This window comes from Argiope bruennichi, chromosome 8 (genome assembly GCF_947563725.1).
Source record: "Argiope bruennichi chromosome 8, qqArgBrue1.1, whole genome shotgun sequence".
NCBI classification, from domain to species: Eukaryota; Metazoa; Arthropoda; class Arachnida; order Araneae; family Araneidae; genus Argiope; species Argiope bruennichi.
The window spans coordinates 116,896,354-116,913,311 of NC_079158.1; the positions used below are offsets into that span (position 1 = coordinate 116,896,354).

The following is a 16,958-nucleotide window of genomic DNA, read 5'->3' on the forward strand; positions in this document are numbered from 1 at the left end:
TTTGATGCTATTTTCTTTTCCTAACCTTACTATTTACATAATAATTAAAAGAAGTTCAAAATATGAATTGTGCATATTCTCTTTTTTTCTTCTATAGTATGCAATATTTCAATGGGTGAAATTTAATATTGCTGAATTCAAGGTTTCAAGTAAAATATATGATGAACGTTTGTATACTATCTTCTTCAAACTTGCTAAAGTTAAAATTTTATCTATGAAATTAAGGGAAAACATTGAATTTGTTTCATTCTGATTTGAGTTGTTGTTATGTTTTATGAAAAACTGTTATCTTTGAGAGCTTCTAAATTATATAAATGTCTGAGATGACTGAATTTAAAGTAGATAGAAAAAAAAATGTTCATTTGAAATGTTTCCAAGTACCATTATGCATATAAACTATAAGTTCTTGTATTTTGTACTTTTCTTGAATTATTTTATTTTCTTTATCGTAGGCTCAGGGTCATTGAAACGTCTAAGATTTTCTCCACCTTCATATGAATTTATCATGCTTCAGTATTGTTCTCCGTTTCCTAAGGAACCTCCTATTCAAGGAGTTTTTAAAATGTTGGTCAGTATTATTTTAATGAGAGATTCTGATGTATACTTAATTTCCAAGTTCCCTGAAGTTCAAATTTAAAAAAAGAAAACAAATTATTGCTGATAATAATAGATGTTAAATCTTTTTAATTTAAACATTTTTACATATATTCAAAAGTTTCTAGATAAAATGCAAAACAGAATCCATAATATTCAAGATAATTAATTATCTTTGAAAAACTAAAAAAAATATTAGAATAAAACTTCTTGTAATGTCAATACTACTTCATACATTAATTTGAAAAATTTGAAAACATTTAATATTACAATACTTTAACCATATGCCCTTTTTATGAATACATATCAAAACATGGAATATACTTCATAGTTTGTTAATAAAAATTATGCAAAAAATGAAAGAATGGTCAATAAAATAACCTGCTACAGTACACTCCCGATTATCCGCGGAATTGGGTGGCGCGGCCGCCGCGGATAACAAAAACCACGGATGATCAGAAAAAAGCTAAAAACGGGTATAGCAAAAGAGAAAACAGTCATTCCAACTTTGACAAATCGTTTTATGTACAATAAAACGTAAAATAAACAGCAGGTAATGTTTAACTAACGCTTAATATTTTAGTATATCACTCAAAACTAACCTTAAATGCATTTTGTTAATGAAAACAGAAAAGTGCTTTGTATTTAAGAGAGGCGTCAAGGATACACAGAAAATTAATACATATGTACTCTTTTAATACTGTAATGTATTATGTAATTACAAAAGCATAACTATAAAACTACACCTTTTTGAAGAAATCAGTCATTTGTGTTTGCTTCTTACTTTGGAAGCATTTTCTCTTTGCTTGGAAGCAAAAAAAAAAAAAACACTTAGTGCGGCAGGCGCGGATAATCCGCACCGGGGATAATCGGGAATCTACTGTATATTGTTTGGCAATGCAATTAATTTGCTTTAAATAATTATAAAAAAAATAGGGTTAGATATTGAAATATTTTCTTATAATTTGGTCAGAAAAGAAAATTAATTATTTTATGTTACAAGCTTAAGTAAGTCAACCAACTGACTCTCCGACCCAACACGAAGGCACACGGATTTAAACCATAAGGCTGAATGACTGGACTGCTGCAACAGCAACACTGGCTGAAACTGTGGTTGAGTCTTAAGGGCCATCACCGGCCACAGTACAACCCTCCTTGAAGGAAGTATGTCCCGTCATCGATGGGAGGAGTCAGATCCCCCACCTATTTGTGTACCCTCCAGAATGGCAAGATCCAACCACCATGCCGGAAGCATCTCGTCCTCATTTCGATGTGTCCCCCCCCCAGAACCAAGCTTCAGTAAATTCCATTTAGGGAGACTACCAATATCAATTGTTTTTCTCATGCATATTTTCATCAGTCATAGTCCCTAGAATCCAAAAACACTTACAATTCAAAAGTTTAGATCAAACTCGTTCTGTATATAATCTGTCAAATAAAAATAGGTGATAAAATAACCCATATGGATCAAATACTGTAACAACTTTGTCCTATTTTTTAAAGTTTGGAAGTTATGGGGAATAAAATAAATATGCTACTAATCAAAAAAAAATATCCTAATGTATAAAGTTTTTGCCAGACCCACATGTAGAATAAGCACATATTTTTAGAGAGCAGTGAAAATTCTATAAGATGGTACTTTTTTGATTAGGATACTTGAATTTAAAGCCTAACTACAAATGCTAAAATGCAAAATCTAGTTGTCACCAAAATCTTTAATATCAAATATCGCAAATACTGTTCTAACTAGTATATCAAATTTACCAAAGACCTTCCATTTAATCATCTGTGGAATGAGACTTCAATAAACCATATCAGTGTTTTAATTCAGGAGAAATTTAATCTTTCATTGAAATTGTTCATTAAAAAAAAGTAAAAAACTTGCAAGGGGCTATCTTTGCTCCTGGTTTTAATTTCTAATCCATCTTTTAGTTTGGTTCAAGAAAGAAATTTTAAAGCCAAAATAAAAAAAAAAAAAACAGCATTTTTATTAAGTTATAAATACAGTGGTAACAAAACGGACACACATCTTTATATCCAAAAGAGTTCATATTGACGTAATTGCATTCATTTCTTTTATCCACCATCCTTCCATTTGTTATATTTTCAATTAATGTATATTTCAAAGAACACTGAAGAAGTATATGTTAAATTCATCCTGTTTCATTGTAAAAAAACATATAGAAAATATAATATTAAAAAGAATGTTATGTCTTCATAATGATAGATGCTAATTTGATATACAGAATGTTTCGGAAAAAATATACAAATTCTGGATAATTAAATTGCTCAGAAATGAAATAGAATTATTAATAAAAAACAGAGTAATTCCATTTCACTGGGACTTGATTGATTGGTTGAAATTGGACGAGAATAGGATTTTTGGCAACAAAGGTCTTTATCCCCTAATCCAAAAGACACTGGGACTTCACTATCTTATTTACTTTAACAGCCATCTTTCTTTTTAAGCATTGGTGACTTGGCATCATTAGCAATAGGAAACAATCACTAAAATAGATTTCAATCCAGAAATTCCTCAAAATTTTCATTGTGATAATTCATTTATTTCATTTATTCATGATAAAATTACCTTTGTTTTTTATGCACAAGGCAAAAAGTGGAAACCCAGTAAATAACATATATAATAGTTCTAATATATCTTAATTCTTTAAAAAGTTAATAATTTTTTCTGTATTTCTTGATCTTTATTAATAGATTCCATATGTTTCACTTTTTTATTCAATTATCAAGTACTTAAATCAAAACATACTCTTTTTAAATTATAGTAGGTTTAAAATATTTAAAATGATATATATATGTTAGAATTTTGTTTCAGTAATTCATATTTTACTTTATTAATCTGGTGATTGCTTTTAGGGTGAAAATTCAGTTGAGCTATTGATCCAGTTGAAATTAAATGACAAAGTCAAGAATAGTTTTGACTACTGTGATCTTATCCTTGTGTTTTTCAACAGGTATAATATTGCTCTTTGTTATTATAAGTTATTAAAGTTTATCTGTATTTTATATCCATTCAGATGGTATTTATTTTTAACATTTAGAAATTTAACCTTTTCTTTGGTATTGTAAAAAGTTTTATCATTATTTTTCTTTTTTGTAATTTTATTGTATCTTTTTTCATTTTCTCGCTAATGTAGTAAAAAAAACGTGGATGACATTTGAGTGCAATTTAATAGGATTGCATACTCAAGTATCATCTTTATCTAATATGTCTAAAATTAAAGTTCTTTTTTAGAATAGCTCTTGTGCAACTTCAAAATTAGGCATCGATATAAATTGAAATCTTCCAGTATTTCACCATAGAGAATATATTTTTTAATATACATGATAATAACAATTCTGAACTATTTTATTTTGTATGCTATGCTTCTATTCTGAATCCTAAAATTTATTAGCCCTTTTTTTAATCTGAAATAGCCTGAAAATTGATTTTTAATAGAAAACTTTTGACTGAAATGTAAATTTCTGATTTTTGTACATCTTTAAAAAAAATGAAAACTATAAAATATGTTTTAGTTTTGCATACACAATGCAAGATCATATCAAGCAATCATGCCTTTTTATTATATTTATGATGAAACCTGAATGATAAAGAAGCTCCAGAATCACATTGCAATAAATTTGATTCTTATACACATACTGCATTATATTACAATATATTTGCATCGCTTCATGTGTAATTATTTGTTAAAGTAAATAAAATTTAATATATACTGAAATGTCAAAAGTCGTGGGATAGCAATATGTGTATTTACATGCCATATCAAATTTAAAAAAAAAAATTGTTGTTAATGTTTTATGTCAAGATTTTTTATTAAGTTTAAATGTAAAGTTATTTTTGGAATCAATTTAATGGACACAGAATTTCATAACTTGATACCTTTTAAGATTTAATGTTGCACAGTATCAAATATGGAATGAAAATATGAAAATAACTAATGCATTCATTGTGTGTGTGCGTGCGTGCGTGTGTGTGTAAGCCAATACAGTGATCATTGGTATGAAAAGTTTTTGTTTGACTATTTTCATGGGCATCCCTATTCAAACACTGAACAAATTACTTTTTATTAAATACAAGGCATAGTAGAAATATGTCTTTGTGATCTATGCACTGAAATTTGATGCGACATAGCAGTAGAATAACTTAAGTCAAATTTACTTACAACAGATCATTCTATCATTGTCTTTCTTGTTATTTGGAGCACTTGAATTGAAACTTTGGTAACTGAAAAAAAGTAATGTGGTCTGATGAGTCCCATCTGAAATTGTGCTTATCTAATGGTTATGTGTGGTATAAACTCTTTGAGGTTATGTATACAAACTGTCAATAAAGTATTGCATAAACTAGTGGTGATCATATATCTTTGCAAGAAAAGTTTTTCTACTTTTGAGGGGGGCTGTCAAATTGCACAGTTATTGAGAATTGCTTTGTAATAATTTGTAGTCATTCAATGAATTCTTCTACACAAATAATAATAATGTACAACTTGCCTCGACTATTATTTGGAACTAGTTTGAGAGCATTTTAGATCATTCCAGTCCAAGAATTCGCCATATAGATTCCCGAATATGAATAAATTACATGAAACAAATCCGAGATTTAATCAAAAAAGCCATTTGTGCTCAAATTTGTATTATAATTGCAGAGTTATGTGTGGCTAATGAAACAGCAAGATCAAGCATCTTACTTTTCACTTCTGCTCATAATGTATATAGAATACTAATATAAAATTGCTACTTTTTATACACTGAGATGGTAGATTCTATTGAAATCCATAGATGAAAGCTGTGTGCCCATATTATTTTCTCCGAGCACTAACAGTTTTTGCATCTTATTCTATTACTTTGCTCTGTAGCACATTTTACACCTGAAATTCCCACTTCATTCTGCACAATCACATGTGGCCCAGGAAATGTTCTGCATTAAAGCTTATTTAAAATATATATATATATATATATATATATATATATATATATATATATATATATATATATATATATATATATATATATATATATATATATATATATATATTTGTAGAGGAGTATATTTCTCTTGATTATATGAATATTTTTGCATTTGTTTGCAAACCAATTTTAAACACAGTTTAGCATTAAGTGTAATAGAAAGCTGGCTTACTTAAATAAACACATTCTGTTACAAAGTACCTTTAACTCCTTATTATAATTATGGCTAATTATTAAAAATAACCCTGAATCAAACTTCATCTTGACAAAATGTTGCAGATACTTCAGCATTCTTTATATCACATTTTAACAAATAATGATTGAAAATTTGTTACAAACCTTTTCTGAATTGTATTTATTATAAATCTAATATATCATAAATAAAATTGAAATCGAATCTTGAATTATCTTTATTTTATTTTCCTAATGACTAAAAACCAACTGTATATTATAGCATAATTTATTTATTTTTGTTTTATTATACTATTTATGTTCACATTTTTATTTCATTGCTTCACTATGGGTTTTTTTTTTAACTTTCTGCTTATTTTCTATTAATTTATGCTTTTTGTTTCAAAGAAAAGTATAAATTCTTATTACTTTTATGAGTTAATGAATTTTTACATCTATAGATTCCAAGTCCAAAAATGAATAACAATTTTTTTCTAAATAATTAGCCAAATATATTTCTAATAGCCTTAAATAAATAGTCATAATTTATTTTTTAAATTTAAAGTGCTGTTTTTTTATTAAAATTCATAATCAAATTAAAGAAACTGTAATTAATTTAAAAATTTGTATAATTTGTATAATTATAATGAAAATTTGTATTATATGACTTATATATAAAATGTATATACATAAGTCATAAAATATTTAAAATTTTAAATTACAAACAAAGAAAAATCTTAAAAATTATTTTAGAGGTACATAGAAATTCTTAAAAATAATTTTAAATAGTTTTGTGAATATTGTAATTCCAAATACAATATTTACAATATTGGGATACATAATAATACAATATTCATAATATTTGGGATGTATCTATAAAATTCTACAAATTAAAATTCTGATTTAAATAATCTAACATGGAATAAAATAATGATTAATTAATTTTTTTAAAAAAAATATCATGCTAATAAATTATGATTTGTGTATGTAAACAACACAAATTGAAAGGGGTAGGGATTTGTACATTATATATAAAAACTTAAAAGATCTTTTTTTTTAAATTCAGTTCTGTCATTAGACCTTTAAAATTGAATTTGCAACTAAGCAATATGCAATATAATTAAATTCCTAGGGGAGAAATTTTTTTTCACATTTCCCATATAAAGCATAAATTGTCTACTTCCTTTATGAGATTTTGTTTTCTAAAATCTACTAAAAATAAAAATAAAAAAATCACTCTTTTTGTATTTTGTAATTGTCTGCACATAATTTGATATTTAGCATCACATTGTAATTCTCATTATTCATTAAAATAGTAATTTTTATCAAGGTCCAACGTAATAATTTTTGTGGGTTTTCTTTTTTTCTTTACATCTATAAAAGTAGATAGTTATAAAAGTAAAATTTGTAACATTTTCAAGTTAATACCTGGAAAGCAAACATTTGGGATGATAGAGGCATTTGGATTTCTAACTAATTTTTTATTTCATAAAAAATGCACTGAAATATAATTGTTTATAATAATATAATACATTTTTATCAATATCTTTTACTACCTTTTCGTTATCATATTCCTAAAGAATTTAATCAGACATTTTGTTGCATTGTGTAATATTAAGATGCTGGTCTCTACTTTTATACTCTGTTTCACCCTAACTTGGCAGTATTGTAAAAGGTAGAAAATGTGATGCTCCGCGTTCGGAAAAAGTTCCCCTTCAATTCCGACTTTAAAATAGTTAAAATGCGCAGAAATTTATCAAATAATATCATTAATTACAGAAATCCTTTTTATCAGTATGTATTTAAAATTATTCTCAAGTTAGAAGTGCTTATCTGTTAAGTATTTTGTAAATAAAGCGAACGAATAAAACGAAACGATTGACATAGTGAATTCCACTTTGGCTAGAACCGGTCTTCAAGGTCAAATATTTGGCGCGCTTTTCTTTTACGTCTCCGCCAACTCAGCTTCATTTAGTTCCCAACCATTATCATCTTTCGTACTTTTTTATTCACGCTTTTTTACCAGCTGATATTTTTGATACTATTAATCACATTAGTAGTTATTAGTTTTGATTGTTGAATATTTATTCGATTCGTCATTTCTATTCACTTCTAAAATGTCTGAAAAAGAGAAAGTGTTATCACCGACTACGCTGTGCACACCTTCAAGACGAGTGAAATCAACAAAAAGTGCAGCATGCAGAAACATAAATGTTTATTCTCGACTTCGAGAAAACCCTCAAGATTCTATCAATCAAATCGTCGATAAAGTTTCGCAATGAACAGTTTTCCTTTTGAAAAAAAGAAATAAAGGATCCAGTCCTTTAAGTACTCCTGGAAAGAAGCGCCCAGGCTCAGTAGGTAAACATTCAGGTCTTGTAAAATATGATGATTTTACATTATCCTGTATTTGACGAAAAATCCAGGCATTTTTTCGTAGAAATGAGATTCCAACATTAGATAAAGTTTTAAAAGATGTGAACGATGATACGGATATCTTTTCGAAAAACATTAGCTGAACTACGCTTTACAGAATATTGAAAGATTTAGTGTTTTCTTTTGAGAAACGATATGAAATAACTTTAATGATTTATTAAAATAATGTATCAATAATATTGAAAAAAATAAGAAAACAATTAATTCTCCGATAAAGTAATAATATAATAAAGTAAATAAATATTTACTATTTGGCGAAAAATTTGCGAGATAAAGTTTCGCCAGCGATCTGCATTTCTAGTAACTTTGTACTTTAAAGTAACCCAGTTCCCCTGGCAACGACTGCAATTCGGCATGCCTAAAATATATACTACTGCCAAATTAGGGTGAAACAGAGTATAGAAATCTATTACAACCGTATTATTTTATATATTCAACATTTTCATATTATAGTGCAATTCTTAGATTATAAAACAAATGTTTAGTCCAACATTTGATGCATGAAAACCTGAAATCTATTCCAACTTATTTCAATTTTATGTGTATCTGATTTATATCTATGTGCATTTGTGTAAATTGCTGTTATTTATTATTACCAACTATTGCTTTTAGAGGACCTGTAAAGAACATGGAGTTTAATGTTAACCATGGTTCTCCTAAGTTATCAGAAGATAAGCATTCTTTAAAATGGACTATAGGTAGCTCTACTTTTTGTTTTGATACAAATATATTAGAACAGTTCTTTAGTTTATTCAACATTTTTATTAAAAAAAATTAAATTTCATTTCTACTTTTGCATTAATAAGACTGATAAATTTCTTGGTTTATTAATATATATATATATATATATATATTATGTTTCTCAAAATAATTACCATGGTAAAGGATTAAGTATAAGTAAAGTTTATAAGTATTCATTAATTGGTTTCCTTTTAGATGTATTTTTCACCTAAGATTCTATTTTCTATAATTCACATTATTTTAAACATCTCACTCTGATATTACTTCAACTTTTAAAGTAAACTGACATCAATTATCAAATTCATGTCTTCCTAAATGAGAAATTTTCCTAAAAACATGATGATGGTATGAATTTGATAATAATAAAATTTGATTTTTTATTCATTAGATAGATTATTTAAAATTATGTAGTAATTGATAAAAATATATTTCAATGATGGAATTAAAAAAGATAAATTGTTATTTTTGAGTTAGAATGCATTTGAAATTGAGAGATGTTGATATCTTTATGTCCATATTTTCATGCACATTGAGTAAAAATCAGTGCTTTTCAAAAGAATTTTAGTATATATGTTAAATATATATATATGTTTAGTATATATGTTATTTAGTATAAATGTTAAATCTTTTTCAGCTATTAGAACATAGAGAAATAGATTTTTTTTACCTTATTTCTTTATGTTTTTTAATAGAATTTTTTACCTTAAATATATTAATTAAAATGGCATTTAAACTTTTATAACAATTGATAGCATTATAATGCCATTTACAGTTTGTAATTAATATGCATCGTGATTGTGCCATATGTATATAACCTAATTACTTGGTTTATACTTTTTTTTTTCTCCCACTTTTTGAAATTTCTGAACTTTTTATTTCTCATGTTCTGAAAGGCTAAGTGTGAATAGGTGTTTTCTCATTGCTATTTCCTCCACCATTGTGTTTATTTATATGGATTCAATATAGTAAATATTTATTGACATTGCTCTCCAAAATTCTTCTCTCTTTGTTTTGAACTGAATTATAATTTAACAATTGAAAGAAATGAAAAGTTTGTTAACACATGTTTTCAAATGCAGGATCAAAATTTCCAAGAGACTTGGAGGCTGTTCTCACAGCTAAGTTGGAATTTCTCGAGAAACCTATAATGCCAAACAGTGATTCCTTCTGTGTTGACAAGAACTGTTATGCACAGGTATAGACCTTTTGATATAAACTTTGAAGCTAGAGATAATATAATGAGTATATTTGCTGGAGAAAATATTGCTGTTATTATTACTTTTCTGCAATTGATAATGTTTCTAATGTTTAAAATATCTATCATTACAGTTATGTCCTCTGATTAATTAAGGCTATCTTTCTTTTTTAACATAATTGCTTATATGTTAAAGAATGATTTTTTTTTTCATAAAATTTTGGAACACAATTTTTGTTTCTTTTACATATATGATTTTACCATTATTTTTAGATAAATTTCAAACAAAGCAATTCAACACTAAGTGGATGTAGTATAGATCCAAAAAATGTTACAGTATCAGAAGGCAGCAAACCAAAGATATTAATAGGTAATTTGTATATTCAATATCAATTGAACATGCATTAAACATTATTAATAAAGATAAAATTGTATTAATACTAAGTTGCTTTGTTAAAAACAAAATAATTTTTTTTTTTAGAGCGAAGTGTCCAGTCTACTGAATATCGTATATGGAATAACTATGGTGATCTGCCTTTTCCTGTAAATATTGAAAATAAATTTAACAAAGTATTTTCATAGTTTCTTTGTAAAAAAAAAAATATTTTTGTAATTATTTGATCTTATTGTTTGTACATAAGAATAAAATAAAACACCCAGTGTATTTGTAGTGTAATTTTTTTTTATATTTAATCATTGTTAAATATTTACAAACATTACTAGAACTAAAATGAAAATCAGTGTTTAATGAAAAATATATCAATTGAATGCTTTTTAAGACACAGTATAGAGGTGCAAGATATGATTACATATGAAACTTTTTGAATTTTGCCATTGGTATTATAAATACATTCCTAAAAATATTCAGGTTTGTCAGTCATTTCTTGTATAAGTCTTTGTGTCACATACAGCATTAAGTTGCTATCACTTTGAGATATGTTGTAGCTAGCAAAAACCTGCTTTCCTATTTTCTTGCTTAATCTCGAGGCTAGAGAGCAACTGCTCTCATCTGCTGTGGGTCCCATTAATGAAGATGAAATTGGTGCACTGTTATAAGGTGTTGACATAGCAACAGCAAGACTGTCAAAATTCCCTTGGTCTCCAATCCAAATGAATAAGCTCTCTTTCATCTTCATTACATGAAATGCTACTGGACAGCCAAGTAAATTTTCTTCAAATGTGTGAACTTTAATTGTTGAGTCTGAAAACAGGAAGGGGAAAATATATCTTTATCAAAAATATACATATGTTATTTTTTTTTCTCTTCATATAATACAAATTTTATTTAATGATTATGGACACACTAGATTTAAAAAAAAAAATAATTTTCATTAGAACGAAAGATACTTATTGGTGATACCAGTTTCAGATTCATGCTCAAATTTTAAAAGATATATCATTGTGCCTTAGTGTAATAATACTTTCATATTGTATTATATTTTTTTCATGATAATATTAATCATCATTAGATCATAAAAAATGCTAAAAACTTCTTTAAAATGTATGCTTTTAATGGCAAGACAAAATAAAATTGCAGTTATTTTATTTTTTCATAAGAAAAATAATGTAATGTAAACATTAAATCTTGGATTCTAAAAAATTTTAATTGCAGTAAATTTTATAATTTGCTACATAAATAACATATAGATTTCTGATATTTCATATAAACAAATGTTTTGTATTAAATATGAATAAAGGATCTTTTTTGTATTCTTCAAATCAAAAATGTTATATACAAGATGTGCTAAAAGGCCATATACAGAGAAAAGTTATTTTTACAATGCAAAAGACGACATTACAAGGAATTGTTGGTAAGTTAATTAAGTTAAAAAAAAGGATAAATCAGATCAAATGTTTAAAACAAATTTCATGGAATGCAAATGTACAACATGTCTGCACAAATAAAACCACTTCAAGTTACCATTCATATACCATTTGTTGCTATAGACCCCCCACATATTCTTATTCAAACAACAGTGTGAATTACAAATTTTTATTCTACTAAACATGTGATGCACCCTTTATATGTAGTGTATTTCATTCTTTTATGTATTGGAGTTAGTTGCAAATATAAAAAACAGATTTTTTTTATTATTGTTTGACCTATGCTTATAAAGTATGACATCTTATAAAGTTATACATATGAAGTAGTTGTAATGATTTGGCAATCTTACTGTTTTTAAATATGTAATTTCTTTTCACAATTTGATTCAATAATATATATGAAATTAAATATAAAATAAAATTATTTAAATATCAAAAATATTTGTAAGTATTTGTTCCATGTGTAAGTGGAAAATCATTATGCACAAAGAAAAATATATATAAAAATACTGTTGAATGTTTTATACTTTCAGTTTTAAATTTTATATAAAGAAAAAGATCAAAAATTCAGAATTTAATTTTATAATAACAAGAACTTTTTTAACCAATCTAAGATACAATCTGAGATAATTCATATATGATTGTTAAAAATAATTTGGTTCTCAAGCAGTTAAAAGGAAAATGAGAAAAACATTCAAAAGAATTTCATAAATGGTCCTACAAATACAATAGTTTGTTGGGAAATTTCTTTCATTGTGAATTCATTCTAAGAAAATAACAACAAAACAAATTGTTTGTTGATGCAGAATTCATTTTAACATTCAAAACTAAACAAAAATTAATTTAACAAGACAAAATGTTATAAATAATTGTACCTGAGAACAGATTTTTTCAATAAATGAGAATTTATTATTATTTTTATTCTGGTATATGAGAAAAATTCGTCTAGTAATTTATGCAAACCAATTAAATAAATTTTAATGAGATTAGGAAATTTAAATGAATCATTTTTCAAAAAGATCCCTCCTCATGTTGCTTAATAATGACATGAAATGTAAATTCTTTAAATTCAGCATTTTAATGTTCAAAATTTTTGCCGTCCCATATGTCTAACAAAATTACTAAAAACAAATAATTTCAAAATTCAAGTAAATAAAAGAATTTTTTAATCAATTAATGAAAATCTTAGTTAGATAATAAAAATACGCATGAAATATCACTTGGATATTTCTTATAAATCTTCCAACCTTATTACTTGTCCATTTTAACTATTTTTCTATCTAATTTGCATAATACCCAAATATATTTAATATAAATCTCATCCTAAAAATAATATACTAATAAAAAAGACTATAAAATAGAAACTTTCCTTTAAATAAAGTGAATTAAATTCAAGCATTGGCATAAAAATAGATTTGTTTAAATGGATTTTTTTTCCTTGCTATTGGAATAAAATCAAAAGGTTCAGTAGAATGTCTTTAAAAAAAAAAAGAGGTCTGAAGTCCTCTTCACTTTTTTTTTTTTTTATCACCTAATATATGTTTGAATCAAAGTTTATACATTAAAATAAAACATTATTTTGGCAGTTTTATTAGAACATATTCTATATCTCAAAAAATTATCAAAATTAAGCTTTGGAAATGCTTTATAACTTTGAAATAATTAAAATTAAATGTTATATTACTTTTTCTAACTATAGATTAATTAAATTTTTTCTAGGGATTCTCACCCTCCTTCCCTATCAGCTCACCACAATATAAATAAATGACAAATTTACTAATGAAGGGATTTTCTGCCAGCTTTAATGCATAATGTTCTTATATTTGGTACATTTATATGTTACACTATAGGACTGCTGAGCAAAAATGTCTGTGATATACTTAAAATGTGAAACTGAGAAACAATCCAGTAAATCTTTTCATAGACACAAGTAAAAATAAAGATACATGTTTAAATAACAATTTCTGCATATTTATATCATATATTTTTTTAATTTCATCATTAACAGAATTAAATAAATTGGAAATACATTCAATCTGATGATATTTACACATTTTTCTTTGACTATCATATTACAAAAAGGGAGGGAAAAAAGAATCGTGAATCTTTTAGTTAAACATTCGTGATCACTCCACAACTGATAGACAATGAATACATCTGAAAGAATTCGCATAATGTAGACTGAAAGATTAGATATCTAATTCCACCCTCATTACCACTGTTCCGTTCAATAGGTATTTAATGAATGCAAGTAGGTGGAGAAAATAACATTTCTGATGTATCATAGAGGATGGCAGAAAGCCTGATATGTTCTAGCAATGTATACACTAAAGGGGTTTTAAGATTGGAAATTATTTCAAATCTAATATTCAGAACATTTTTTTTTTCATCACAAAAAAAAATAAAAAAAATTTGAAGTTATATTTATTTTACATTTTTAAAAATAAATATTAAAATCAATTAATTTTTTAGATAAAAAAAATTTAAATAAATTTTTTTGACAGAGTCACTTGCTGGAGCTTTGATCAACATTCCAGTTTTCTGATGAAACAATGGTACTTCCAAAAATGTTAACTTATTTAACTATGATTATATAAAAACATCCTCGTTTAATGTGCTATTTCTTGCTCTCTTCATTGATAATATTAATTTTTTTCAGAATGACATTTATTAAATTGAAAAATTATTTGCAAATTTGATATAATTTGCTTATAAATATTTTTAATTTAAATATTATCACCTGTATACTAGAAATTTATAGCCAAAAAATAAATTTACCAAGATGTCATGCTTATTGGCAATTAATTTCCAAAAAAAAGTCAAAATGTCATGTTTATTTACTATGTTCACTAATGATCTAATGTTTGCCAATGGCATGCAATTAATATAAAAATACCATTTTATGTTTCTGGAAATTAAGCATTATTTTGTATACATACAAGAGCATTTTTATTGATTTGCTTTTATCTGTTTGTTATCAAGGTGTATAAAAAGTATTTGGCATTTTTCTCACAAGAATGATAACATTGCTAATTTTGTACTGTGTATGGTATGCAGATGATTTTGAGTTTTCTCTATTTGAGGAAAATGACTGAAATCTAACAAACATCTCAAAATGTACCTTTCAACTGTTAGCATTGAAAGAACTAATACAGCACAGTAACAATAAATAAATGAAATAAAATCAATACAATAATTGGTAAAAGTGTAGTTTAGTGTGTCCCCTGCTGCACCAAGGATAATTTAATTTCTCTTCTACTCAAAACATTACTTCTTAATTGCTTTGAAATTTTTCTACTTGGGAATTTTCTCACATATAACATAATATTTTTTCAATCAAGTCGACGTTCATACACATTAACTACCATCAAAATTTAGAAATATGGGTTATTTGATTAAATTTTTAATGCCAATTAATTATTTTTAAAGAAAGAAATAAAACTAAGTTTCATCTCGCTAGCTGAAAATCAGTCTTTGATAGATTTAAGTAGGATTATTAAGCTCCAATTTAAAAGAATTCATTATTCGATAGCAAAATTTTACTTACCCTCCATTCTATTTCAATTTTCGTTTCTGAAAATACTGACTAATAAACAATAAACATACGGCTTGAAACTAGTCCATATGTAAGAATCCATATCTTCACACACGTACAAAATAATAAGCGAATGCAAAGAATTTCAAATCAAATATAACTCCAACAATGTTTTTAATTTTTTTTCAGGAAAATCACATGTATCAATAGACAAATTTATAAAATGTTATTAAGTAACTAATAATATACGTAAAGCCTATATCCAGCTTTGTAAATTAATTTGCAGAAATTGTCATCATCACCGTATCATATACCGTACAAAAATATTAATAGAAATCTCCATATTGACAATATGTTAAAAATTTAATCATATTATAATAAAAAAGAAAAGCAGAATTTTTAATTCTTTTTTTTTCCCCCTTTGTCAGATCCGAATCTCTGACTCGCTCCCAAAGGAACCGACCGCTATTCTCACATGGATTTGTTTATTTTAGTTTGCGCTTGCGATGAGCCGTTTAAATAGTCTATTTTTTATCCTTAAAAAAATTTGACCTCTTTGCTGAAATTTTTTTTTAAATAAATGCTATGCAGCGATTGGCATATGATGTTATTGTAATCGGGTGTGGTATAATTGGTACTAGTACTGCGAGAGAATTATTAAAAAGAAATCCTGCTCTTAGATTAGCTCTAATTGAAAAAGAAGCATCGATCGGTAAGGGGATTTACAAAGAATCTGTATTATTAAATGAATTTTCAATTAATTGAACATAGCCTTTTAAAAGCCTGTTAATCTAGTTTCAAATTATTTTTTTAGTTATATTTTGTCTATTTACTGTGTCATTATTATATTGTGAAGAATATCAGCAGTGCTTGTGATAAATTTTCTATACAAACATATAGTGTTCAATTTATGCAGCATAAATTTAACTTTCTAGGATTGTTCTAGGACCTTTCTAGGAAATAGGCTGTTTTAAAAGAAAAAATTATTTTCTAACTTATACTCTTCATTTTTCAAATTTATATTGTTGTTTAATTCTTGTATTAGTCATTAAATGGTGGTTTCACCTGTGTATGTTTGCTATTGTTCTATGGTTCTATATGTATATAATGAACATGCAAATGCAGGTGCCTGTAAATCATACAGTTTATAGTTGTATAAAAATGGAATTCATAAAAGATATATTTAAATTAAATTCAAAAAATTAATTAAAGATCAGAGAAAATGGTGCATTTATTAAATTAATTATGTCACTTATAAAGCTCATTTTTTTTAATTTTAAGATGGTGCAAAAATAATGTTTGTGCTATGATTTTTTCAGAAGTTATGTTGGAAAAAAAAAAAAAAAAAACCTAATATCTTTTATTTCTATTTCACACCACAATCTCTTATAGTGTCACAAAAGCTTTCAGGTTTCTCATTTCATCCTCCTATGTGCTAAAGAATATATATACTAAATATTGCTTTAATCTGCC

At 26.0% G+C, this 16,958-nt stretch overlaps 3 protein-coding genes across 3 annotated transcripts in view; 2 read left to right on the forward strand and 1 right to left on the reverse strand.

Annotated features, from left to right (window-relative positions):
* Positions 1-10,790, forward strand: part of LOC129980937 (AP-5 complex subunit mu-1-like) — a 29,189-nt gene extending 18,399 nt beyond the window's left edge. Inside the window, exons 9-14 of the mRNA XM_056091444.1 lie at positions 453-568; positions 3,472-3,569; positions 8,803-8,888; positions 10,011-10,126; positions 10,400-10,496; positions 10,608-10,790. Coding sequence (XP_055947419.1) covers positions 453-568; positions 3,472-3,569; positions 8,803-8,888; positions 10,011-10,126; positions 10,400-10,496; positions 10,608-10,708 — 614 coding nt within the window. The 3' untranslated portion in view covers positions 10,709-10,790. The remainder of the gene's footprint in view (positions 1-452; positions 569-3,471; positions 3,570-8,802; positions 8,889-10,010; positions 10,127-10,399; positions 10,497-10,607) is intronic.
* A 62-nt stretch (positions 10,791-10,852) lies between these two features.
* LOC129980940 (proteasome assembly chaperone 4-like) lies at positions 10,853-15,665 on the reverse strand. The gene is made up of 2 exons (XM_056091446.1): positions 15,498-15,665; positions 10,853-11,327 (listed from the first exon to the last, which is right to left on the reverse strand). The coding sequence occupies exons 1-2, from the start codon at positions 15,502-15,504 to the stop codon at positions 10,981-10,983; spliced, it is 354 nt and encodes a 117-aa protein (XP_055947421.1). The 5' UTR covers positions 15,505-15,665; the 3' UTR covers positions 10,853-10,980.
* Positions 15,666-15,928: 263 nt separating this feature from the next.
* LOC129980938 (L-2-hydroxyglutarate dehydrogenase, mitochondrial-like) overlaps positions 15,929-16,958 on the forward strand; it is a 40,807-nt gene continuing 39,777 nt past the window's right edge. The window contains exon 1 of the mRNA XM_056091445.1: positions 15,929-16,197. Within this exon, the coding sequence (XP_055947420.1) occupies positions 16,071-16,197 (127 nt within the window). The 5' untranslated portion in view covers positions 15,929-16,070. The remainder of the gene's footprint in view (positions 16,198-16,958) is intronic.